Below are 27,923 nucleotides of genomic sequence, written 5' to 3'. Positions count from 1 at the left end.
CATAGAAACAGTACTAACACTACTTTTTAAATCGGCCGAGTAATAGTAGTGACGTCATTGTCCAAGCGCGTTTTCGAACCAACGCGCAAATGTCATTTTATTTACAAGTGAAAAGTAAAAGGCGATGGGTGTGTGTTGCTTTGTGTTTATTTAGAACCAAATTAGTTGTTAGATAATTTAATAAATATTAATAGAATTAGGTGTGACTCTATATATTTACGTGTTTGTTGTTAGTGTAATCCAAAACAAAACTATTAGCTAGTAGCTTTCGTGAAAAGTGCTTGTGTTTTTCTACAAATCGAAATTAAAATATCAAACAATCCGCTCTCGTAATTATAATTAACGATCATCAGCCAGTATTTACAAGTGAATCGTCCAACAACAAACAAGATTGGTGATAAGATAGGTCAAATGGAAGTCCTAATGGCTTTGGGTTCTGTTTGTTTGTGTGGTGGTAAACATGGTCAGTGATCAGTGTGTCTGCGAGCATGGCGGGCGTGCCGTGTCCCGGCGGCGGCGTGAGGCTCAGCGAGGCGCTGGACTCCATGCAGCTCGCCTACAACCCCATCACCAAGCAACTGCACTTCGTCAGCCCCAAAGTTGACAAACCAGTTGAAAGCACAGATGAAGTTGACCGCCTATCCAAAAAGAGCAGCTTCAGTGATGAAGGCAATTTCTCCATCTCGACTTGTGAGAAGAGTGACACCAGTGACTCTCCCAAGAGCACCCTCCAGTGGGGTGGCAGTGTCAGTGGCCATAAGAGAGGGAAAGATGGAGGGTCGTTCTCTAGTACTGTGTCCAGTCTATCGGAGTGCTCGCTGGGGTCTAGTGCGTCTAAAGAGGATGATGGAGTGGACCTGACCAGTGATGATGCAGACCAGGTGAAGCTGAAGAAGAAGGGCATATCTAGCTTCTTTAGTCGGTGAGTATTTACAATTATGTATACCTATTGAATTTTAAATTCAATAGCAAAATGGATTCTTCATATTTTTAACAAATTATGTTCTTTGATCAGAGCTAACTTGTAAGTACATGTAACACTGAAGTGGGAAGTGAAGCTAACTAACTTCCTAGACTACTGGTAGAGAACACTGAATATCAGTGCTGTGCTGTCTCTATGGATACGGAGCTCTACAGTTCTGGGATACTTTTTCCTGGTGTTAGAGTGTCTCTTTCTGTTAATGTCTTATCTGGGTAGATGCATAAATAAAAGCTACTTCCTATTACTCAATCATAGTGAATTATGTACGGTACTAAAATAAATTAAGTATGTTTTATACAACTTGATTGATTGATTACATTTCCTGCCTAACAGAATTGGTTGTTCAGCACTTTATTGTTTCATGAGTTTTCAAATCAAAAATATGAGTTAGTTGGATCTTGGATGGCTCATAAATTTAAGACCTGATATGACAAGTAAAAAAAAAACATTTAAATAAGAATATAATATTTATTAAGTTAGTCTTATTAAATAATGAATGTTTTACAGTAAATAAGTTCACTAATGTCATTGGTTTATCATTAAATCATTAATTAAGTGCATAAATTGATATGGTTTATTATTAAATGCAATTTCTAATACAGATATTAATTAATTGTTAATTATGGTAACACAAATAAGTCACAAACAACATTATGATTAACTCAAGTCTTTTCCATACTTTGCAACATCAACTCCTATTAACTTGCATGACAACTCATGTAGTCTTCTTTGATTGTCAACCTTTTTGGAAAAACTGTTGCTAATTCCTTCTCGGCAGTTGCTGATGTAGAGGCCTCCTTGCTTGTCCAAACTCTTTTCAAAACAGCCATAGAGAATAGAGACTGCCCCTTTTTCTGGGGTCTTGAAGAACATGTCCATAGCCCAGGGGAAGAGCCGCTGGAACATGGTTCCATTAAATAGATCTGTCTTCACTATGCCCGGGTGAACTGAGTAACACCTCACAGGACTGTTCTCTTCTTCCATTAGTTTGTTAATGTATCTGGCGCTCATTAACTGTAATATAAAAAATATGCTTAGTAATTTAATTATTAAAAAAACACAATTAGGAATATGTTTATTGAAATGAAAAAGGGATCTTACCTGAGCTAATTTAGATTGAAAATATGCTGAAGCAGAATCATAGTACTTCTTCATATTTATGTCGTCAAAGTAAATGGTCCCTGGGTGGTGGGCGCATGACGTCACATTCACTACCCTGGAGAACTCGCCAATAGATCCACCCCTCTTCAAAGCTGGCAACAGAAGGTGCGTCAAGTAGAAGTGTCCAAGGTGATTTACAGCTAACTGTGATTCAAACCCATCTTCCGTCAGTTTATAATCACCAAACATAATTCCCGCATTGTTTACTAACAAATGAATCACTGGGTATTTCTTCAGGATATTTTCAGCGAATGACTTCACAGACTTCAGTGACTGCAGATCCAATTCGACTGCTTGCAAATTGCCCCCATTCTCGAAGTTCTTAGCCATCTGCTCTGCCAATTTGGGCCTTCTGATCCCGATAACAACGGTCATATTCGCCTTGAGCAGGCCGCGCACGACTTCTGTGCCGATGCCTCTCGCTCCCCCAGTCACTATTGCTATCCTCCTCGTTGCATCGGGCAGCTGTATGTTGTTTCTCCCTTTGTTCCACCAGTCGTCGATGAGTCCGCCGAGGCCGGCGCCCTGGGTGTCGAGGTCGTGCTTCAGCTCTTTGAGAATGTGCTTGATGGGCTTGTGCCTGTTGAGGTACCAGTGCAGGGCCGCGGCGGCCACCGCCACGGACGCTATGATCAGCGACATTTTGAGGTTATTTGGAGGATCGTGTGCGCGTCCGCACAACAGGCTGTCTACTGACGCTGAATGCTTTCACCGCGCTAGAAATGCTCACCGCTTTCTCCCGTCAAGTGTTTGTTTGTTCTCGGCGTACCGTTAGGCTAAGGTCGTCGGCTGCGGTGAATAAAAACCTGACTTATTGCGCGCCGAGCGGAGTCCCGACTGGCTGGCGACGCCGCCTGGGCGCGGACTGAAACAAACAAAGCAATACAACTCGACTGATGACAAATACGGATCGTGTTTGTAATGCTAATAGTTTATCATATTTGTTCCTTGTCGCGTTGTTGGCTCTATCAATATTTTTTTGTTATCCTTATCAATTGACATGTCGGCCGGTTATGTGGTATTTCTGTCTGCTCTCTGTTCAATTGGTTCGTTAAAATTTTGTTCTACAATATTATTTAACATGTACTTCTTCTAATAAGGCTCTTATTTATTTTAGATGCTTGTATTTTCCTCGAACTAGTCGTGACGTTAGGTTGTTGTTTCCTCGCCGCGCATGCGCACAGCGGCTGCCGTCTCCTATCGTCTGTAACAGGTCAAATGGAATGGAACTGGTTTTATTGCCCGCTAATGATAATTTTGTGCGATATTTTTAAATGAGATTACGGTATATTTTCCTTTCCAAATTTGTTAATGGTATAACCAGAACTATTAGGTAGACATACGATTTTTTTCCGAGGAAAATAACAGTTAGATTTTGTCATCCGTTTTCTGAAATATTTTAAGGAACCTGTTAGCATAAAGACTTGCATGCTTATCTAGTATCTATGTATCTGCTACTCGCTACACTATGGCAATGGGACCATCTATTATGCAGATTAATTATTTCTCAATTTCTAAAGCGTGTGAAAGCAGATCAAGAAGCAAGATGCAAGACAATCGTTATTATTCATTAATAAAGCAGTGCTTTCTCATTTATCGCTTTACTTATCGCGATTCTTGTAACTCTTATAAGTTACAAAGCATACAGTGTACAATTACAGTTCTTTGCACTTAGCGGAACCTACTCGAGCGAAGAAGAAAATAACTAATCGTTACGGAAACGGCGCATCAGCTGATAACTGTCAAGATTGTCGTCCACAGCTGATAAAATATTCGATCACAACACAAGCATGAACTGATTGCGGAAATACAAACAAATATTAATTAATGAATAGGTGTAGTTCTACATCATTATCATAATCAAAGCCTCGTCACTAGGAGCTATTGTGTGTGCTACAAAGTACGTCATTGTCCAAGGACGAATGAATCGATTTAATGTAGGTTTCAATGTACCACTCATTACCCCATCATCAATATTTAGATGCAAGTAGGGCTGACTTCCGTCGGGGTTTCCCCGGGCTAGTCATAGTCTGGAAGATGTCCAGGGAGCGTCTGGGTGGTGTCTTATTTGTAGTCCGGATAAAACATGTATCGCCCACATTCGCAAGAAGCGTCAATATGAAAGAGCTATGTTATATATATTGGCTGTTGTAATATTGATATTGGTCAAAGCGACATTACAAATAGTATGGTTTGGAGTCTCAAACAAAAACCTTCAGCCCCAGAAGTAAACAGAACTCAACACTACACCATAAAATCGTTTCCCCGTGACCGGTCCAACCAGTTTCAGGTCCAACTACGGTTGAATTTAACCTTGGAGGTATTACCGATGGTTTCATAACTATCGCTGGGTTCTTTAACCGAAGATTACAGATACACACAAGAAGGCCAGCGTTGGATGTTGCTGCAAGCAATAATGGTTCTTTAGTAGGGTGTTGGTACTCGGTAGTACGGGTTACGGGTCAGAGAGTGCATGTTGCGTTTTGAATTGAACAACAAAGGAACTTCAAGCCAGTCTAAAGAACTCGGCCTTTAAAAATACAAAATATAGAATAATAGATAGTTAAACTTTTCTGAAAAATGCTTTTCTTAGACACAGAATCAATTACAGCTTTGACATTGCGTTCAATGCCAAAAACTCCAAGACACAGGAAACAAAGATGGCAGACGGCCTGTCACCTCGCCTTGCTCTCGCGCCGCGCTGCATCTGGCGATGCGCAAGCGCATAAAAAATGCAGGTGTCGGGTTTATAACTAGTTTGTTGCTTCTTTTATTGCGTGCAGCTAGCGGAGAATTTACTCCCAAGTTTTTTATGGTGAAATTGGACACCAGACCAAAGAATTCTGAAGCTTAGTTTTTAGTAAGAAATCCTTGGAGGTACCCATCTTTTTAAATTTAAAGTATCGGTCTCAAAGCTCCAAATGTTCTTTTTTATGTGCCAGATTACGGAGCAGGAAATACTTCACATTCCGATTCGTATTTGTTTATGAAAAGTCCAAGGAATGGTATCGGTCTTTCAAACGACCTGCTTTGACTAATTCCATGAATGTACTTAATTAATGTAGAGTCTACAGATGATTAAGAAAAACTAAGCTAAAATACGGAACAGCAGGAGTAGGCTTAATTGAATAATAAAGTACAGTGTGACTAATGAAGTAATGAATGATATCTGCCATTCATGCCTTAGTAAATTCCTTATTCTATGCGTCATTATTTTGATTCTTCAAGTATCTTTTGTCCTTGTCTGTTATGTTCACGACGACGACGACGACCGAATGGCGTAGTGGTTAGCGACCCTGACTACTGAGCCGATGGTCCCGGGTTCGATTCCCGGCTGGGGCAGATATTTGTTTAAACACAGATATTTGTTCTCAGGTCTTGGATGTGCCCGTAAAATGGCAATAGGCCCGCCCCCTATTACATTGGGACTAACATAACACTCTGGCGAAAAGTGGGTGCAGCAATGCACCTCTGCCTACCCCGCAAGGGAGTACATTAGTACAAGGCGTGAGTGCGTGTTTTTTTTTTTTTTATATCAGCAAGTTTGACTAATACTGTTTGAGCTTTTTGTTACTTTTTGGCGACGAGATGGGTCGTTGGCATATAAAAAAACCTATGTATTTATTTTTCAAAGTTTAGCATGAGTAGTCGCAGTAGTAACCTACAGTATTATTGCATATTTAAAATGTGCTGGATTTGTAAGTCATACATAACATTCCACAATAGATTAGCTTATGTTCGGTACAAATTATGATGTGTTTGAAATTCTTATGTAAAATATGGCAGGAATTATTTGTTTTTTTTTCTAAAATCGTGTAAAGTTTTTTTTGCACTCCAATATGCTCCTTGTACCTCCTGCAGGTTTACTGGTAGAAAATGCTTTCAATAAATAGTCCAGTCAAGGAATGAGGTGTAGAGTGCGTGAGCAGGTAACTAAGCGATTCCTTCAGAAACTTGTTCAGGGGGCTTAGGTTGTTAACATACCAAAAGTCCTGACTCCTAGGTGATGAGCGGGGGGGAGGAGGGGGGGATAAAGGTACGAATTTTTGGTTTTTTGCTAATATCTCAAAAACGGTGCATCGGAGACAAATATTATGAACTAATAAAATGGAGCTCTTAAAATTATCTAAAACTTTTATATCATATGTTTTTTTCTTATTCCTAACCGTTTTCGAGCTATTACCCTCGGAAAAAGTTGAAATTTACAAGAAAAATGTATTAATGTCAAAAAAATTATAAACATTGCATCATATTGTCTTAACCTATTCATAAAAGAAAAAAATGAAGAGGAAAGAAGTTGTAGATTTTTTAATTCCCTTTTAGAATATAATTACATATACTGGACAATATCCAACCCGCCTAAAGTTAGAGCTATTTTAAACTTGTATTTTGGTAAAGTCACTGACATAGCTCACCGAATTAGTAAGCTTAAGTGTGAGTAAAATAGCTGTAACTTTAGGTGGGTTGAACGTTAACCAGCATATGTGTATATATTCTAAAAGGGAATTTAAAAATCTACAACTTCTTTTCTATAATTTTTTTTCATTTATGATTAGGTTTAGACACTATGATGCAATGTTTATGAATGTTTTGACATGAATACATTTCTCTTGTAAATTTCAACTTTTCCGAGGGTAATAGCTCGAAAACTGTTAGGAATCAGAAAAAAACATATACTATAAAAGTTTTAGATAATTTCAAGAACTTAATTTCATCAGTTGAAAATATTTCTCTCCGATGCACCGTTTTCGAGATATAAGCTAAAAACCAGAAATTCTTACCTTTGTCCCCCCCTCCTCCCCCCCGCTCATCACCTAGGAGTCAGGACTTTTGGTATGTTAACAACCTAAGCCCCCTGAACAAGTTTCTGAAGGAATCGCTTAGTTACCTGCTCACGCACTCTACACCTCAGTTTGACTCATTTATTGACTGGACTAAAAAGAATAAATAAATAAATAAATGTTATGAATTTCATTCGTGGAAGAACCGCATAGATCTATAATAATATACCTTCTATAATATATATTACTTTTTGTTTGCAATCTTTCTATTACCTCAGTGTGTTTTGTACTGTAACATTTGTTATAAAACATTAAAATTGTTTCACAATAACACCATTGTTGGAGCACTTCGATTAATACATTTATTTGTAATAGCGACTGTTAATTATTAATGGTCATGGTCAAACATTGGTTGGTTATTAGTGTAGATAGATTACCTACCCTATATTATGTACATATTTTGAGATAGGTACTTTCCATAAATAAAATATCATGTTGTTCGTCCCAGCAGTGTCCTGATATCGCCTTTATCCGAAGGAATTTATTCGACCCGTTTAGTTAACCGAGTTGACAAAGGACATTCTGACCTCGACTCATTCATCATCATCACATTCCTTCAGTTTCCATCTGAACATTAGAGAGAGTTATTTATCATAGTTGAGCGGTGAGACTAAGTACACGCCATTTTAAATTTTGCTGCCTTGTAATACCGCTGCCTATCGTTTTGCATGGGTAATTATTTATCTTAAATAACTAGTGAAAGTGTTGTTACTATACAATGTAACCGGAGTAAAAGTGAGTTACTTGATTACACATAAATAATCCGTCATTGCAAGATGAGTTTGGTAAGGCATCACGCTACGTAAATAACCATTTTGATAGGGTTACTTTAAGCTTGGCTTTGTTCTTAACAAGTCTTTTAAAAAGTCATTCTATGTAACAAGAACAAGACCAACAAGGCTATGTCTTCACATTGATGTAATGAAGATTGTAAACCCCGTTGACACGCGGTTTTTTTACTCTGCCCCAGTAATAGTTGGGCGGATACGTAACATATTATTATTAAAAACCAGTCCGTAGTGACTGTGAGTTCCGCCTTCAGTAAAATAGTCAGCAAAACAACATTATCAGTCTATGTCAAAACCATGATTTATGATTCAATTGCAATAAAAATGAGGTTTTATTAATATTAGGACGTTAAATGACCATTTTTATATGGGCACCATTATTTTAATAAACCTTTATTGTGTGGCAGGATAGTTATTTATCGTTACTGTCAGATATAACTTTGTACAACTAGGTATGCGGTAATCTGGCTGAAGAATCTGTCCTCAGATTGGTTTTGCATTTCATAACTTAGTAACCGCAACCAGCAAATTAAACATTACATTATCAGTATTCCAGTTACTTTAATTACAATTCGTAAGCCGTGCCAGTTGGCTATGTCTCCGACATTGTTCAATGTTTTTCCAATCTCTAGTTTAATTATGAAACAAAAGTATTACTGTACCTATTGTAGGTTTACCGTTGCAGTTCATCATCAGCCTATAGCAGTCCACTGCTGGACGTTCACCATGAGGTAGTGCCTTGTACTCTTGGCTTTCTTATCGAACCAGAGCAATTGGAAAACTAAAAAGTTTACGCCCCTTAAGTAGATTAACCATCTAGATTCTAGCCCGGTCAATGTACTCCGACGAAGTCTGGGTCAGTAGTAGTGGTAAGTAATACCTATGTTAGGTAAAGCTTAGTAAAAATCCAATGATTAAGCTTTCGAAGAAGATAACTAAGGTATACGAGTACTAAATATTCAACTAATTCAACAATTCTAATCTAAATGTTAAAGTAATCTAATTTAAACCTAACCTAATTATAGAGAAGCTAAAAAAAACAATTTAAAAGCATTCAGAAACTACTGGGTTAGTGCTAGATCCTGTCTAACTAAAATAGATACTACTTATTCGACCTTATGCGACGAGAGAAGAATCAAAGAGCTATATCAGAAATTGCCAGTTAGTGTATCGTGGACGACAAAGCAATGTTAGTGATTTATTCTCGTACATTGTGATTTGTGCATAGCAATTTGATAGTTATTAGCTGCTTTGTGCTGCTGTAGCGTAGGACATGAATTAAATGCGTGTTTAGATGACATTGCCATTGACACGTGTAATTCTGCATTTTATTATTGCTATAGAATTTACTCATTTGGATTTTTTTATTGCACTCAATCGCATCTCAGTCTCTTGGCCAATATAATCTTATTTAATTTTCTGGACCAACAAAACATTAACATGGAACATCTGTAAAATAATGACGCTTGTAAGGATAAATCTTTTGTTACATAAACAAACCCTTTCATGTTTGTTTTTAAGTACGTAATAAAATGTTAAGTACTTTCGTATTCCATCTTTATTTCAGACTGGATTCGGCCATGAACTTTTACACGTGTATAAAATTACATATTATATTGTTAAGTACCTATATGGTAAGCAAAATTTTCACTTTAGTTATAGTCCGCTACGACGTCGTAAACATGGTTCTACCAAATTCCTTAGGTATATATACTCAAACCCCTGCAATGCAAAGCAAACCGCACAATTAGCACACGGGATGGGAAAGGAATGTACTTAGTTTTTTCTCCAACACTTGGGTGGTATTGGGCGACAGTACTCCGCAGAATAATTAATCAAGTGTGGAGACGTATCGCACAGGCTTCCTGAATCGCTTGAATACTTGATTAAGCTTCGACGAACTTGACTAAGGTTGACTTAGCGTTTGCGTTGCTGGAATATGTAAACAAGAAAATATTTTAAGGAACTAAAATATTGGGATCACCATAAAATAAAATAGGAGCTGTTGTATGTCGGAAAATCTGGGGAGCTGCATTTCCAATGCCGAAAATATCAAGTACCTACTGCGATACCGGATTTCATTTCCTTGAAAGTATCAAGTTACTTCCTGTAGAATCTATTTGAAGCATCGAAGTAGGTCGTAAAGGTTTTAATAGATAGTGATTCAAGCCAGTACTGAATGTGCCACGTCACGGCCACCCTGTGACCTATCGACTGTCGCTCTGTATCTCAGAATAATAACGGCCTCGCTTTGCTCTGTATAAATAAACTATTAAGGAATGTGCGTTTTGTTACGAAGGTCACTCTTACCTGTTTCCTTGGCTGTGGGGATTATAAAAGTTTCTGTATTTTCCTGTTTACTCTGACACTGGATTTTTACGCAATATGCGTAATTTGTTTAGTAATTTAATACTGTTATTTACTCCTGTATTAGTTAGCATTGCAGTCGGATCAATATGTCGCTTACTAACTTAGTAATTACAAAATGGTATTGATCCATGTTGACCCACTATTGGCCAGTTTAACTTGAGACCCCGTTCCAAGTTATGTAATTTTTTTAAACCATCCGAAATAGCACCTTAATATTACACGTTCATCTTTCCCAAGCTTATATTTGCATACATATTTGTGTTCCTAATTATCTCAAGTGTGGTTAACATGTAGTCCATCGTATAATTAATGTAATCCATCATACGAAAATTCATCAAGTTGATTCCACAAATTCAGTCTTCGTAATTCTTAACAATCTAACGGTGTTATTATGATAGTGCAGTGCAGTGATTATGACATTGAAAAATATGTACTGTACCTACTATTACACTGACGGGCAAAGAAACAGTTCCGCTTACAAAATGAAAACACCACATGGCCCCTACTTTTTTAACATTTAATAGGATATTTAAACAAATTGTTTACGTTTTTAGTTGGTAATATTCTGTCTGATGCGCCGTAAAATGTACTTAAACATTGCAGAAGATGTAATTAAGTTAGCTTATTCCGTTTAGAAGTAATTTAGTGATTTCATCAATGGAACTTTTTCATTGCCCTAGAGTAGAGTGTATTTTGAAAAAAAAGTATGAGCCAAAGAAATATTACTCGACACTTTTTGTATACTGCCATCGGTCACAGCCAGAGTAGAAATTACGCACACCAAATGTCGTAAGCGAGTCGTAAGCGATGAAAGTTGCGTTCAAATGGTAAGTACTTGCATAAGAGTGAGTGTACAATTTGATATACTCCACATGGCACGCCGTGATTATACTAAGTGACGATTTCTCTTTGAGAACATTTCTACCCGTTGTAGGTCGGTAACCCAATGCCGGCCGCTTATGTTAACGCCCTTACTGTAGCTACTTTACAACCACAAAGAACATTTAAATGCAAGGTTAAAAGTTAATTCTATAGCAGCTAAACTAATTAAAAGAATTACGCACCTATTTTTGAAACAGTTTAAATGTTAATTTGAGGAAATAATTAAACGCATTTGCGTGACAATTCCTGAAATCTGAAGTAAATTCTACGACACTCGTTCACACCGTCGTCGTCATGCATAACTTGGACGTCATCGCAAATGCTATCATTCTAATTATTCCATGAATAAGTATGCCGGCCTCATTTTTAGAAGCTCCTCTTAAACTAACCTGTCTCTAGTTTCGCATCCCCAATTATATTATGTTACCTACTGTCTCTCGAACTCATAATCGAGATCGATTTAATGATGTCATCGATCGATTGAAATCGAACTGTGGATGATCCGCTCGTGAAGTAAACAATAATGATGTTGAAACTGAGATTCACGCTTTTTGTGTAATCAGTGATTAACTTGTATTGAGTGATCACGATTCAAAGTTTGATCTTTTATCTGCAAGTTGTTTCGATAAACAAGTGCATGTCGAATAAATAATCACGTACTTATTTACATTACATTGGTTGTTGCAGTTTAGTTTGTCTCCTTATTTATTTAATACATGAAGTAAAGTCAGAATAACTACAGTAGTACAACATTATTTTAAAGGATTTTATACATAAGGTTTCTATTTTTCCATTAGGTCTTTGTTTTTAAATTCACAGGATCTTTACAATAACACTCAAACCGTACTCAACTTTTGAGATTTCATTAACAACAGTACTGAGCTCACCTAAAATAAAATTAAGTACCTCCGTGAAACCTACTCTGCCACTCAGAAATGTATCAAAAACCAATCTTGCTCCAGTGCCCTTTCTATTACTTTTGTGGTGATGTAATTTTTGGTTCATTATTTCACATTGATATAGATGATATCGGCGGCTTCTAATAATTTAATTTATTTTGATTCGATAATTATAATTTTAGAACCGGCTTTATTTTCCACGGAATATGTAGTTATTTATTTACTGTCGGAATGTCTTTCAATGCACCTCTGCCTACCCCGCAAGGGAGTACATTAGTACAAGGCGTGAGTGCGTGTGTGTGTGTGTGTGTGTGGAATGTCTTTTCTTCATTGAACTTTATATAATAATAAAAATGTTCCATTTTGTTGCATTCTAACAATAGAATGTTAATTAGTATTTCTTTGTATGTAAACACTGTTGTAGGCCATCTCAAAAACATTAGCTTTATCAATACGTGTTGGGTTAGTTCTTCTGTTATCTTCGAACGAGAAAATCACACATTTCATGTTTATTTCGTTATAGTAATGCGATTGATGCATATTCAAAGTGTACTAAGGGTGATGGGTGTATTTTTAAGTTACTTTTTTAAAATCTCAAATTCAAAAGCTGAAAAGGGAAAAACAAAATGGCGCTGAAACGCAAACCTTTCAGGAAAAACTGTTTGAAAATTCCCTCAGTCCGATGAGGTTTGCAACCCTCCGGGGCCCCAAGTCTACTAAATGCATTAGAGTATAATTGTATGTCGATTGTATGTCGACAGCGCAAAATTACACATTTGGCAGTCTTGTATTTTTTAAGACCATAGTGTCAGCTCGATGGAAGTTGGATGGAAGCCACTCATAATACATTGAACAACACGCTAGTCCACTGACAAGTGCCACACCGATATCGTCTCTCGGGTGACAATTTGCGTAGTCCACTATTTATTGACGTTTCCGTCAGTTGCTTCATTACGGTTTATCTGTCAAAAATTACCATTCTGAGGCCATTGAGCAGATACACCTAATATACACGTATTATTCAGATGTTGTCATAATGGATCGGAATTATAATTTAAATTTGCGGTGGGAAATGCTAATATTAGCAGACAGAGTGGACAGAGGTCGGCGGGAGTTGAAGGAGCGGCGTCGAAATCGCGCCTTCATGAGCCGGAATGTCGATCCTCTCGTGAGTTTGCCGGACTCGGAGTTTGTGAGGACATTTCGCCTCAGTAAGCATGTGGTGAAGGAGATTGCCGCGGATTTAACTCCCCTGATAGCCAAAGAACGCAGGAAAGATGGTATATCTATGAAGGTTTGGAGCCGTCTATAATTTTGCAAAAAATTGTTCTGAACTGGATGGTAGAAGACTATCTAATACTTAGGTATACTTATTATACGTTTCAGATACTCATTGCATTATTCTCTTAGCCATATTTTTAACATACTCCGAAAAAAGGAGCAGGTTCTCAATAAAGTTTTAAAATCTTGAATCTTATAAGCTTATTAATTATAAAATAACTATCATCATATCGAGTTACTATCCCGCATTGTTGTGCAGATCCGTTATGTTCGGAAAGAAAAGGAGGACATATGTTACCAAGTAATAAAACTGTTCTAAAACAGTGGCTTGTGAAATAATTATTATCCGACAATCTCGTGTTTGTGAAAATCATTATAACCAATTTCAGAAAGAACATAATGTAAATATGGATTAGGCATTTAATAAATACAATAAAAATAAAAGAGTTACACACTGATTTAACTTTTATTTATCCTTTCCGTTTAAACACACTGCTATACAAAAAATATAACACATTAGTAATCCACACAATGAATGCTGGTTGAGTTGTTAGTTGAAACTAAATAATGGTAGTATAGTATACTAAGTATTCTATTATTTGTGAGGGTGTCAGTACCTGCACCTAGCTCACTCGAATGGAGCCTTTGTGCATATCGCCTTAAGGTCTAAACTCCACTCCTAAGCTTGGACCATTTCCTACCACGCTGGTCCTCTGCAGGTTTGTGGGTTCGAAAATCTAGATATGCAGGTTTTATCACGATGTTTTCATTCACCGTAAGAGCGATGGTATGTACGGTGGCCTGCGCCTAAAAGTATACAGGCGGAGATTTTAAAATAGCGATCTCAAGCTCACATGCTGCTCAAGCACATCCACATAAACACCACTGCTACACACATCACACACAACACGTCCCCGGATTTATAACAGATGTAGCTGGTCCCTTCATCATCAGGGATCGCTATTTTAAAAACTCCGCCTGTATACTTTTAGGCGCAGGCCACCGTACACTGTGCATAAATTCCAAAGTAGTTACTCATTGGTGACAATATCTAGATCTGGAGTTTCATTTTTAGTGTTCACACTGCTATACAAAGTTTCTGAAGGCCACTCAACAGTATACACTGAATCATTTTGTTGTATGATGCTGTCCTCTACGTTTCCAACCAAGTTACTGTTACGGTCATAGTCTTGGTGTCTGTAAAAAGAAAAAACATAACTGTTATCTAAGCAAACAAGCATACATTTGGTAAAAAATAAGTTTGTAAACAGTAAATAAACTAACCTCCAAATTAAGTGCTCTTTGAGACCGCTTATTTATGCGCCTCTTTTCCTTAATTCAGCTTTCAAAGCGTGCACAACTGCACATTCATCGATAAATAATCCATATTTGCGATAATTTCGCGAAGAGATCACTTTTCAACAGGGAAATGAACGAATTCGTCTGTATGTTTTTTTATCCACAACTAACAGAGAAAACCGAAACAAAACAAAACGATACAATGTTAAAGTTGACATAAGAAACAAAACCATATATATTACCTACTCTGTGTAACAAACAAATCGACACGACAATAGAGTTTTTTTTTTGCCTATGGTCTTAATTATACAGCCAGTTTAATATATGAAAAATATATTTAAATGCCATAACACGTCTTTTATTGATTTTAAAAAGCATCGAATCAGATAAAACAGTTATACTTTTAAATAAATAGTGTGAAAAATCTTCAAATTAAGCCCAAGTCGGACGATCCGTGCATGCTGGCTTTACAATTCTAACAAAAGCGGCAACACTGATAATATGCCAAGATGACGTCACGATCACTCTGTGTCAATAGCATTTATATTTTATCGAGACTGGCCGTGAGTCGTAGGGACTACCGTTTTTGGGCCAATCACAATGGAGTCTCTATTGAGTCTCTATAGGATATCTGCATTGATATTTTTTATAACCAATAGCAGACTTGAGGCCCGGGTATTTTGTTTCACACGTCGCCCCATTTCCCTTTGTTGAAATGTTTGTCTATTTTTGTTTTTCAACGCCACATTCCACATTTCTATGCCATGAATTCACAACACAAGTACCTACATAGTTTTCATTCAGTGTCTTCGTAAAAATTCAAAGTTAAAAACAATTTTACAATCATCTAATTTGTATATCTTTTTGTAAAAGTACAAACTCGTAGAAGAAAAATTGTTATTTCTAAGGTTCATTAACACGTTACTAACTTAGCTTTCTAGATTAAATCGGAACATAACACAACTGTTAAGGCACATTAAGCTTTAATTGGGCCTTGGCATTCCCTCTTAGTACTAGTCTTAGTACTTTCTTTTATTATCCGGCCTTGGTTTGTTGCGTACCTGTTTTTTTTTCTTTTGTCCACTCGTGTAGTTCTAAATAACTATGTGAGTATTGGTATGACAAAGAAGTGAAAACTTGAGTACTATTGTAATTTAACACAGAAACTGCAATTAAAATTAAATTAACCCATATATTATTATAATGTAACAAATAGAATCTAACCTTCTAGTGGGAATCTAAGTGCACATGCAAAGATAATACAAATGCACATTATTATCGAATATCGATGATGTCCTTCAAATAAACAAGTATTCTCGTAAACATCTTGTTATCTATCTAATCACCCATTGATTGTGTTTATTTGTAAATTATCTTCGGTAGCTAGAAACACGAAGGCAGTTCTCAGTAATTTCGATAGTCATGCGATAGCATCGTCTATTATATCGTCGACGTAACCGAGATTAATTTGTCTAAAATTTACACGAAGCATCTTAGACACGAAGGTGAAGGTACATTAAATCATTGCTCACGAGTGTATTAGTATTCTGGAATCTATGAAACTTCTCTATGAACCCTCTTTACTTCACCCTCCTCAAATGATTTATAAGCGTGAACAACACAAACGAAATAATGTTTCAATTTCAAGGTTTTGGTTAATAATATACATAGTAATTCACTGAAGCAAAATCAACGTTATGTAGATGCTCGTAAGCGTGGTGTTCGTTTACCGTTAAAAGTTTCTCACGTTTCGTCTTCGACTTAAAGTTGTCATTTGTTTCGACATTATGTTGACATATCCACAATATTAGAAACGACAGCGCGGCCACTTCATTTTTTGGCGGCATTCTTACTTTTTTTCTAACTAACACCGTCACGAGAAATATTTAAATATTAAAATGTATTATGTATTTACCTAATTGACATGATGACGGATGCATCATCACCACCAGGTTTTTAATCGTTGTACTCTGAGAGTTGACTTCGGTATATTTTCACCATTGTCATTACTTTTATGGCATTGAAATTACAATGGGTTTACTTTTTATTTCGGTTCTGAAATGGCTGTTGTATCTTCGGTGCTTACGTCGAGGTTTGCACAAAGTGGTCTGTCGTTTTCTAAATTATTGCAGTTGTGTGGTACAAACGGAGATACGCAATACTTGCTGGAAGTAGACAGAAGCTAATATCCTTTGACCATGACACGACAAGTGATTGATGCTTGGGTGATTTGCAAGAGAAAATATTATGCCATTTATTTATAGCTATTCTATTAATTAACCACTACCTTGTTACTGCACATTTCAATTTATGACATTTCAAGCTCTGTTTTATTGAAACCTTAGATATGTCTGCGACACATTATACACTACTGAGGTTTCCATTAATGGCTTAACTTTCTCTTATTTTTGAAATTCCATAATGGTAATTATAGCCGACTGAAGCAATGTTTTTTATTCAAAAGCGCATTATGTACAGCCTGGCAATAAGAAAGAGCCTGGCTAGTAACATTTTTCTTAATACATAGTCATGGTACCTACATGGTAATGGCTACTTTCCCATAAGCAGAGCTGGGCTGACATCCCGAAAAAAACTAGCCATGTTTCTCCACGAACTTGCCAGGCTGTAGATTAGTTCATCACCTCCCGATGGATGACTCAAATCAAGTTAACAACAAATTGGTTAATAAGTTGACTCGGCTCTTTTACACCACCTGAATCATTTCGTGACTCAGTTTACATCCTTTGTCATGGTTTTAGTAGCGTTTTTTACGGTCGTGATTTGATTACTTATGCAGCTCATACCGCGATGTCATAAGGACCTTTAGCAATCCTATGTTGTGTAAAGCTTAAGTAAGATTTTTAGTTGGCAGGTCCATATCTGCTATTCAATCTATTACGGTCTTGTTTAGTCTTACCAAACAAATTCAACAATTTCAGGTATGGACTATGGAGGTATAGTTACAGGTTACAGACTATAGTTCTTATTCATTCATTTTATTGTGAAAAAGTAGGTACTAATGCCTATAGATATCTAATAATAACACAGTATAGAACTGTGTTATTTTTGTATTGAACAAAAGTTTCAGAAACGATAAAACACTGCTACATTATAATTCTTAGGTTTTGACAAGTTCTCACATTGAGTTTAATGTACAAACGTATTTGAGATTTGACTTAACCTTAGCCTTTACTGACATCAAACTTAATGCTTCATTCTAATGTCAAAATTCAAATCGGGAAGCGACTTGAAGCGAGGTTACTTACCCGTTATTGAAATAATTTAGTATAGAAGTATAGAGTATACCGATAGTACTTAACTGCCTTTCACGGTTTGATAAAATTTAACTGTATCCGTAGATGTCTATGGGAAATTGGCTATGGTATTTATTATTTTATTTTGACATGGACCTCATATGGATTTAGTTATCTGAAAATATTCAATAATTTAACTACTTCCCTCAAACGGACAGATCAATTTTGGAGAGTTTGCGAATAAAAAATTAAGAGAGACTTAGATCTTAAGAGTGACTGAAGCTATTATTATCCCGAATGCCCTAAGGAAAACCACTTAAGAAGAAGTGGAGCGTTGGAAAAAGCCTGTTGGAAATGTCAACGAACGCTAAATCAAATTAAACAATTACCTGCCCGCAAAGGTATCCGATTGATTTTCTACGGCTGCCTAATCGTTTTATGAACTGTGTAAATGTTTTTTTTAAAGCAAAAGTAAAAGCTTATATATTATTCCTATAGTTAATTTTATCTGATGTTTACGGCTCCACTAAATTTTTTTGCATTGCTCCTTCTCTTACCAACAGCTGTTTATTTATGCCTCGAATAAAACACTACCAACTAAAAACGGTCACATGTACCCTGTGATAAACAATACATTATATTTTATTGTTTATCAAAGCATGTGCTCATTTTCTGGGCATAATTGTAATTTGCGATTTGATATGGAAATTCCTCTTAATAAATATAAATTCTTAAATCATCAAATCATATTTTTTTAAGTATAGATACCTTCACAACCTACCTATAAATATACCTATAGATACCTGCACAAAATAGTGTATAGTGTAAAAATAAGTGAAGCAAATACACTAGCGAGTTATCTGATCGTGATTTTATGATGATTTATATGAACTTGACATTGAAGAAGGCCATTTTGATCAGAATGGTGATTTATGTGATCATAAGATAAACTGGACGTAGGGGCACTAGACTAGACATTGGTTATTGGTCAACACAGTACAAATTTACAATACACGATATTTTTAATATACTTGATACCTATATGGATAAATGATAAAATTGGTACAAAGGCGAATTTAATGGTAGTAGCATTCTCTACCAGTAAACTTTTTATTTTTCCTTCGTATTTTAGATTCATTTTAAGAATTATATCAGAACAGAGCAAAGATTTGCAAGATCTTTCGATTTAAAGAAGCATAACAAATATTATAATTGTTTATAATCAAAGACGAAGAAGCAACATAAAAATAGCACCCACACGAGCTAATCGTTGCGCTTGCAAATAAAATAGCGAGAACAGGTTCCCAACACCAAATACAACCCACCCACCATGCTGATGTTATTGCAATAGGAATAGAGCTCAAAAAGCTACGCAAATACGTGATTGCATGCGAAGCCTGGTAATTTAATAAGAGAGGTCAGGAACTCGATGGAATGTATTGGATCATAACAATGCATAGCTGAGGGCGTGACTTGAATATATTTGTTATGAAACATGCTTTGATACGCGGTTCGCCGATTGGAATAAGATATCATAAAAATTAAATATGTAATTGTATATTCGAACCTGAATAACAGAGAATACAAGGGACCATTGTATTTTTCTCACCTTTATAAGGTTTTATCTTTCCATGTTTCTATACTAAAAAAAATATAACCGATAAAAATTTGAAAAAAAACCTGTATCTAATAATACCGTCTACTTTACATCAATACATACAACAAGGACCAATATTGTGTTTTGTGAATTATCCGTACAAGTTGTTAACTTTCTCCATGGGCCACGATCAATGATCTTTTAATAATTCCGAGCCAGTTGCTCCATTGTATCCTAATAAAATTGACCCATTGATGTCCAGCATAGTCCCTTTTAAAATTAATTGAGTTCTAGATTGAATCCCCTTTTTTAATTTGATATGATATGAAATTTTCTACAATACGTACAATAGATATACCTACGTACAATATACATATATTACGTACAGATTATAATATGTACTTATGTGTCTTGTTTTTTTACATAATTGTTTGCATACAATAACAGGAAACACGCTAAACGGTTGTCATGTCAAACACAGCAGCACAGCTCAAGAGTTTTGCACTGATGAAGTCGTTTCTATCCAGAATTCGCCATACTTGTAAATTTTTAGCTGCTTCACGTTATGAGCCTGCTATTTCTAACTTCTAAGGTCGTATTACATTCTCCACCTGGAAACATCGTGTTTGGCCACAATTTCGTGACCTTTCTCCCGCAAATGTGTGTATTTCCCAAGGTTGCGTTTACTTATGTAATCGTCATTTTATCATTTTAAATTGCTGGGTGGTTTTCTTCACAGTTTTGGTATTTAAAAGTTATTATTGTTATTGTGGTGTTTTGTAAAAGTTCGTGTTGTTAATAGCCCCGTGTCACTTTCTAAAGTATGTTTCATATTTTGTGCTAGGCTAGCGGCTAGTTAGTTTGTAGCTGTAGTTTAAACACACTACGATTAAAATTTATTCACATTTTAGGTTTTGAATGCATCAATATTATTTATATTGCTGTTCCTATAACAATCATAAAATTGGTAATAAATAATATAATTAGTCCAGTCAATAAATGACTCAAAATGAGGTGTAGAGTGCGTGAGCAGGTAACTAAGCGATTCCTTCAGAAACTTGTTCAGGGGGCTTAGGTTGTTAACATACCAAAAGTCCTGACTCCTAGGTGGTGAGCGGGGGGAAGCAGGGGGGGATAAAGGTACGAATTTTTGGTTTTTAGCTTATATCTCGAAAACGGTGCATCGGAGAGAAATATTTTTGAGTAATGAAATGGAGCTCTTAAAATTATCTAAAACTTTTATACGATATGTTTTTTTCTAATTCCTAACCGTTTTCGAGCTATACCCTCGGAAAAAGTTGAAATTTACAAGAAAAATTTATTCATGTCAAAACATTCATAAACATTACTTCATATTGTCTAAACCTATTCATAAATGAGAAAAATGAATACAAAAGAAGTTGTAGATTTTTAAATTCCCTTTTAGAATATATATAGATATGCTGGTTAATGTCCAACCCACCTAAAGTTACAGCTATTTTACTTACACTTAAGCTTACTAACTCGGTGAGTTAAGTCAGTGAATTTAGCAAAATACAAGTTTAAAATAGCTGTAACTTTAGTCGGGTTGGACATTGACCAGCATATGCATATATATTCACATTAAAAAAAAAACGGTTAGGAAACGGTTAGGAATTAGAAAAAAACATATCGTATAAAAGTTTTAGATAATTTTAAGATCTCCATTTCATTAGTTGAATATATTTCTCTCCAATGCACCGTTTTCGAGATATAAGCTAAAAACCAAAAATTCGTACCTTTATCCCCCCTTCCTTCCCCCCGCTCACCACCTAGGAGTCAGGACTTTTGGTATGTTAACAACCTAAGCCCCCTGAACAAGTTTCTGAAGGAATCGCTTAGTTACCTGCTCACGCACTCTACACCTCATTCCTTGACTGGACTAAATATCAAGTAGAGGTTGCGATTGAGTATAATAACATCAATAAAGCAAGTCCACCATTGCCTTGGCACCGCACCTTTGTTTATAAGAATCTGACGTGCGTCAGTTTGCTTGCACAGCCGCCACCGTCGTCGTTGTCGTTTAGCTACAGGCTACGTCAATGTTTCCACATAACATGGCTGATATGATAGGGTTTCTGAATTGTTTTCATATCAAACGAAAAGTTTATCTATAGCATAATATTCTGAAGACTGTGGAGAACATTACCTCTTCTTGCCAAAGTTAAACATTTTGTTTAACTTTCAATCACCCCGTTTCGTTTTTCTATACCATTGACTATATTTATGTTATGAATATTATTAATAAGATATACCTACAATAACTATAACCTTATAAAGTCAAAAGGTCAAAAATGCCTTTGTTCCACCTTAGAATGTTTTTGTATAACAGTCGAGCAGGATTAGGGAATACAATCCCGGCCTTTATTTGGGATCCCGGGATTTCGGGACTGGATAAAGACAATCCCGGGATCCCGGGATAGTCCCGGGATTAAGGTCACAAACAAAAACACATCTAACGAATCAAAGTTTTTAGGTTTATTGGAGACACAGTATTTATAATTTAACTTTGTCAGACCATACTTAGTTGAAAAAAAAATATACTTACTTCTTAAAAAAAGATAAACAATAGGCTACTTGACTCTTTTTTAAAGTAGGTCTAATATGATTAATAATTGCTCTATTAGACTAAACAATATAATCTATTATTTTTTTGGACCTTGCCAATTGCAAAACTTTAAGAGGAGAGTATACCTTCGCGATTCTAGCGAAATAGGTATTTAGGAAAACATTTGCTATCGCTTGTACTCTCATGCCCCGGACACGGGTGCGATAGAGATGCACTGCAGCTCGCGACTGACTGTATATTCTAGGTTTATAGGTTTCGCTTAAAAAAAAATACATTTTTATTGTTCAAGAAACGGCTTGGTTTTGATCACAAAAAATAACGTTATTTGAGGTGCCTATCTAACTTTAAATCTAAAGAAAATTTAGAAAATAGGAGAAGCTATAAACCTAGTTATTCCTTGTGTCAATAATATACAAAAAATCATAGAGATTGGATAATATTTAGAAGTAGTAAAACGTTTTCTCTTTTTGTATGGACGAGCAAGTGCTATACTCTCCTCTACTACTCTACTACTACTTTTCTACTTTTCATAAACAGGCGAAAACGGTGTCAGCCATATTTTGTTTATAAATTATCACATCTGTGACGTCACACGGGTAGAAAATTATCATTTGACATTTTACTAATTAATGACAACAAAGCTACGAGAATACCCTTACATACTAATTTACCCTTTTTGTCAATCCCGAAAATCCCGGGATTGGCAAATTGTAATCCCAAAAATTTCGGGACTGGAAAATGACCGGGATCCCGGGATCCCGGGGAGCGGGATCCCGGGCTTGTATTCCCTAAGCAGGATGCATGTTATTCACTTGCTCACAAGCGGCAATCTAGATGATTATCTGTAATTGCTCGACGCTTCACCGACGCCACCGTGAGAATTCCGTGACCACCCCAACATACCTAGGTATAGTATAGTGTGAACTGACATTTTAATTACAAGCGATTATTTCAGATTTGTGTATAGAGGAAATATGATTATATTTAATACTAGCTGTGCCCGCGAGCTTCGCTTCGCCTTAAAAAGTTTTTCCGTGGGAATTCCGGGATAAAAAGTAGCCTATGTTTTTCCTCAGGGTCTAGACCATATGTGTACCAAATTTCATTCAAATCCGTTCAGTAGTTTTGGCGTGAAAGAGTAACAGACAGACAGACAGACAGACACAGTTACTTTCGCATTTATAATATTAGTTAGGATCACAGAAGTCCAGACCTTTATCAAACTACATGTAAGAGGATATATTTATACATCCCAATGGTTATAATCACGTTAAGTACGTAATAATCTTTTAGGTTATCTAATTACAAACGGCGAAACGTGATCAAGTCAGCAGTCAGCACCCAGTAATTTAATGGAAACTTGGAAAGTCAAAGAAAGCTACTTGATTTTACATTTCCTTCGGAACGCCTACCTCGTGCCAGGATTGCTAATTTAGCTAATTCTTGAATAAGGTAACATTGGTTACATTTTAAATAAACAAAGGATTGATTGCAACATACCAAGTAGGTACCAGCAGCAGCCGTCGCCATATTTGCCATTGATAAGCTAACATGCTCTTACGCAGCCGAAATCCAAATCACAATTAACATTCCAACCGATAACTGACTCTAATCCGTAAACATACGTAGCAAAGTCCCACAACCAGGGCTCAACCCAGGCCATGCACGAATGTTAAACGCTGGACAAATACAGTCGTCACATATTGAGCTTTACTGCGTTGTTATAAGGACGTGTAAGCTGAATGTTCTCTAGTATGGGTGGGTTAGGTCGTACCAACCCGCGCCAGGCACGGAGACGTGAGCCGCAGTTTCCCGCGAGTTTTTTCCGATTCGGCTCCGAGACAATTGAAGGAAACATTTATGAGTTACACAGACTGGGTACAGAGTTACAGACTACTATTGTGTTGGTCTGTGTTACGCCGGTGGAACTGACATTAGTAATTTGCAGTATGATCTTATGATAGGATCGATACGATGCTTTAAAGCTCGTATTTTGTGGTAGGTCAACAGCTGTACGGTTGGTTACAGGTTCATGATAAGTATACATGTTGTTGATCAATTACTGTTTTACAACTACGTTTATTGATTGACTCCCGCCAGTCAACTTAATATTTTATACAGTACATACTCCATAAATTGTATGTGTTTTTTTGTTGAAGTTGAAATTGAAATTGAAGTTGTTATTTTGGGTCAGTTGCGCTGTGTGGGACTAATAGATTGTCGTTGTATTTACGTTCATTACTGTCATTTGACCATCAGACAAACAGTCGTAGTCGTGAGAATGAGAAGACAATTTGCGCTTCACATTTACATAAAATATCTAGACTGAGGTCAGAAGGTTTAAATGCACTACGGAGGTTAGCAGTGACATTAACATCTTTGAACCACTGCATTAAGGAGCTTAGGGTTTGAATACCTCACCATAGATAGAAACTAGATATCTGTAGAATTCTGGCTGCTTAGGATCTTGGAAAGGTAATCTGGTACCTGAGGTACAAAAACAGCTTTTTGCCTCACAAAATATATTTGAGATTATTATATTAAAACAAAAACAGTATCGTATATTTAGCTACCGAAACATGTAAGGCCAAAACGACGATATCCAAGTTGAATGATCGCTCTTCTGTCGTGTGTAAACCTTGGATAAAAGTCATGTTTTACGATTTAAAAAAAAGAATATTTAAGGAAGACGGAGGATATATTTTTTGCATGTTATGTAAATGGCCTGAGGTACAAGTTAATGTAATTAGATGTGATTAAAGTTAAATCGAGTAAACCATTCGCAATTTAAAAAATATCACATGTTTTTCTCACCCAATTCCGCCAGTATCAGTAGTAGAAGTAGCGAAGACTCCCACGCGCCGTGCCCATGGCATGAGCAGTTGATCACACAATAACATTCGCGAGTGAGCGCCGCCCAGTATGAGACTTGATAGGTATAATTAATAAATTATTATTTTTCTCGCAGATAGTTATTTAATATTTCGACTTAACCTTAGTGTGTGTGTTTTTTAACTATGTGCTCCCTGGTTGTGCCGGCGTAATCCGGGATGCAGGGTAACTCCTGGCTGGGTGTAGTGCAATATAATACAATACAGACAGTTATTTAATAATACCTAAGTGTGGTTGCTAGAGTGACATAAGGTGGATAACCGTAAAATTTCGCTTGTTTGATGTGCCTATCCGGGAGTGAACTATGTTTGACTAAAGATGGGTGAATAGTTTGATCAGTATACCTAGGAGTGGACTCAGTGGTATAGTGCTACAATACTAGATGTTAATTATGTGTAAAGCCTATGTTGCATTAAAATAAAGATCATTCATAAATTGCTTACTTATTGCGTATGTGTTGTGGTTCAACATTCATGCATACAATAATAATAATAACACTCTTTGTTTGTTTATGTGAATTGAATACGCAATACCTATGTATGGTAGGTATGGGTCAAAGACATTTCAAAGAATGTGCTACATGCGCTGTTTATACAAATGCAGCATAGCTAGAAATAAGAAAAAGTATCTGGAATTCAAATAGGTAGTTGGAAACAAACTTCAACGTAAAATTCTCCAACTGCGCCATTTACCAATAATATTTTTATATATATTTAAGTTTTTGACTTATTTTCTGCCGTTGATAAGTGCGACTGATAGTGGACAGCCTTGTTAAAAACTTCCAATGCGAAATGCAATAAATTAAATACACATATCGAAATTACTGTTGTAATCAGTTATTACATGCAATCTTTAGTACACTTTATGTAAGGAGATTATCAGGTTGTTTACCTAAAGATAAAGCTTATCTATAACCAATATAATAATTTGGTACGATACGTATTTAGACTTATTTAGTTATCGCCGAAATTGCGCGGAAAATAGTCCTTTTAACACAGTCAATAAAAAAAATCTACACCACTATGAAAATCTAGTACGTTCAACAAACCAAATATTTTCTTATCAATATCCAGTATCACTGTACTAGTTATTATTCTGCGGTATCACCAACAACGCCCTAACCTCCTTTCCCGTTGTTACAGAGGAGTATTCCCGTGGAAGAACAGTTCTAAAACCCAAGAGGACCAGCTCAAGAGCTCTGGGGTGACGTGGCGCATATTCGGCAGCAAGTCCAGCGGGAACCTGTCGAAGGCGCTCGGCTCTGAGGGGCCCAACTCCCTGAGCCCGACGTCCTCGGCCGCCAACACCCCGCATCACCACAAGCGGCAGGGATCCTCGGCCAGTGAGAAGCAGTTTGAGGACCTCGTGGCTAGTTCTATAGCGCTGATACAGCACGATAGGTGAGTAAGAGTGATTTAGAAGTTGAGTAGAAATAAGGTGTTATGTGTTTGAGGGTTTGTCTGTCTATGGCACAGTGGAACGGGAAGATCTATAAATATCGGATCTCAATGGCTGTTATTTAATAACCATTCCATGCCTCTGTTGCGACGTCAAGGAAGGGCGAAGAAACCAACATACTTATCCATTTATAACGGGTACCGCCGAGCTTGCAAAATTCATTATGACCGATAACCCAACCCAACCTAGTCGGTGCCTAGTTTGTACACAACATTGTATTCGACCGTTTATTACACAAAGGCTGGGCGTGCCACGGCTTTGAGCAGTAGGCTCGAATACAACTAGAATTTCAGGCCATTGGAAGGTGTACACCTATCATTTGACCCCGTGTGCACTATTTAGGTCTTTGTATTTGAATACAAAGTCCTGAGTTCATGCCGAACCCTAGATCTAGATTTGAATGTCACTTGTGAGTGTGTCGAAACCTTTTCAAATAATTAGGTACATAGTAGTACATTACATACATACTGCCTACGAACACCTGACACTGGTCACGTGTATCCAATTCCACGTAAAATTTACGTGAGTTGAAACGTGATACACATTCACCTAATTACTAGGTGTACCTATGTTTGTATCTTCATCTGATAGACGCTTAGGCCAATTTAGGCAGGCAGTGCTTCCGACGATCGTGCTAAATGATAGTAGTCTTTGGCTAAATGGTCGTCATCCCGGTAGATTAATCCATAGAGTTAACTGGATTAATACATATAAAATGGAGACCATTTTCATTACTGAGTGGAGGATTATGAAATGGTCGACTACGGATATTTGGACTGTTGAAAAGTACATCAGTGGTTGGAATTAATTGAACTTATCCCTTATTTCTGAATTAATGGCATTACTAATTAACACTAGCATATTTGTAGAGTTTTTACGAATAAAACCTTAAAGGCACATTCATTTTCACTCAGAATTCAGAATAGCTGGTCATTTCCGCTATATCCTCTATCGATTACTTATAATTCTACCATCCTGTAAAGTCTATTTTATCATAAAAAATAATGCACTAGTAGATTTAATAACACATAATTTCAGCTTGATTGGTCACGAATGTGCAAACAAAATAGATTGATGTAATAAATAGGTACTGCTAATTACATAACGTACGTACATACATATACAATATTTTTATCGCTTGATCCTTTGTTTGCATTTCCTTTACACGCTTTACGAGTATACACTAACTCGTAGTTATTGTCCTTAATTCTTCAATAATGCAAGGGACGAGGCAAATTATCGACTAAATGACGTGTATTTAGGTTGTGTCTCGCATCCATAGAGCAGAACTTAGATGAATATAAACCAATAATTAGAATATAGGCATGTAATCAGTACGATTCAACCACAGGATGCTAGGTTCTGAACGCTTTTCCTTCTATAATTGCATGAAAGTATCCTAACTAATATTACAAATGGGAAAGTAACAGTGTCTGTCTGTTACTCTTTCACGCCAAAACTATTGAACGGATTTGAATGAAATTTGGTATAACAGATGGTCCCTGAGAAAGAACTTAAGCTACTTTTTATCAGGGGATTCCCACGGGAAAACTTTTTAAGTCGAATCGAAGCTCGCTGGAACAGTAGTTACTTATAAAATATGTAGGCAGTAAATGGAGGATTTTTTAAAAT

At 36.5% G+C, this 27,923-nt stretch overlaps 2 protein-coding genes across 4 annotated transcripts in view; one reads left to right on the top strand and one right to left on the bottom strand.

The window, feature by feature from the left end:
- Nucleotides 1-84: 84 nt before the first annotated feature.
- LOC105393297 (TBC1 domain family member 12) overlaps nt 85-27,923 on the top strand; it is a 39,695-nt gene continuing 11,856 nt past the window's right edge. Inside the window, exons 1-2 of one of the 2 annotated variants that reach the window (XM_048631503.1) lie at nt 85-922; nt 25,976-26,233. In XM_048631503.1, the coding sequence (XP_048487460.1) occupies nt 489-922; nt 25,976-26,233 (692 nt within the window). In that variant the 5' untranslated portion in view covers nt 85-488. Of the gene's footprint in view, nt 923-24,774; nt 24,878-25,975; nt 26,234-27,923 lie in introns of those variants that run through there. The other variant, XM_048631504.1, reaches the window with a different exon arrangement.
- LOC105385770 (retinol dehydrogenase 11) lies at nt 1,430-24,773 on the bottom strand. 2 transcript variants are annotated; one of them, XM_048631505.1, is made up of 3 exons: nt 24,756-24,773; nt 2,084-3,008; nt 1,430-1,996 (listed from the first exon to the last, which is right to left on the bottom strand). In XM_048631505.1, exons 2-3 carry the CDS (start codon nt 2,783-2,785, stop codon nt 1,640-1,642), a joined length of 1,059 nt encoding a protein of 352 aa, XP_048487462.1. In that variant the 5' UTR covers nt 2,786-3,008; nt 24,756-24,773; the 3' UTR covers nt 1,430-1,639. The 2 variants fall into 2 exon arrangements, with proteins under 2 accessions (XP_048487462.1, XP_011554504.3); XM_011556202.3 differs by lacking the exon at nt 24,756-24,773 and having other exon boundaries at nt 2,084-3,171.

This window comes from Plutella xylostella, chromosome 29 (assembly GCF_932276165.1).
Source record: "Plutella xylostella chromosome 29, ilPluXylo3.1, whole genome shotgun sequence".
NCBI lineage: Eukaryota > Metazoa > Arthropoda > Insecta > Lepidoptera > Plutellidae > Plutella > Plutella xylostella.
Note: the sequence above shows the minus strand (reverse complement) of the source record. Positions and strands in the feature narration are given on the sequence as shown.

What these genes read in the sequence shown, in the direction of transcription:
- LOC105385770 (XM_048631505.1), bottom strand. Translation starts at nt 2,785, where the DNA reads ATGTCGCTGATCATAGCGTCCGTGGCGGTGGCCGCCGCGGCCCTGCAC. An exon ending in TTCAATCTAAATTAGCTCAG is followed by an intron (nt 1,997 to 2,083) that starts GTAAGATCCCTT and finishes TTTATATTACAG; the next exon opens with TTAATGAGCGCCAGATACAT.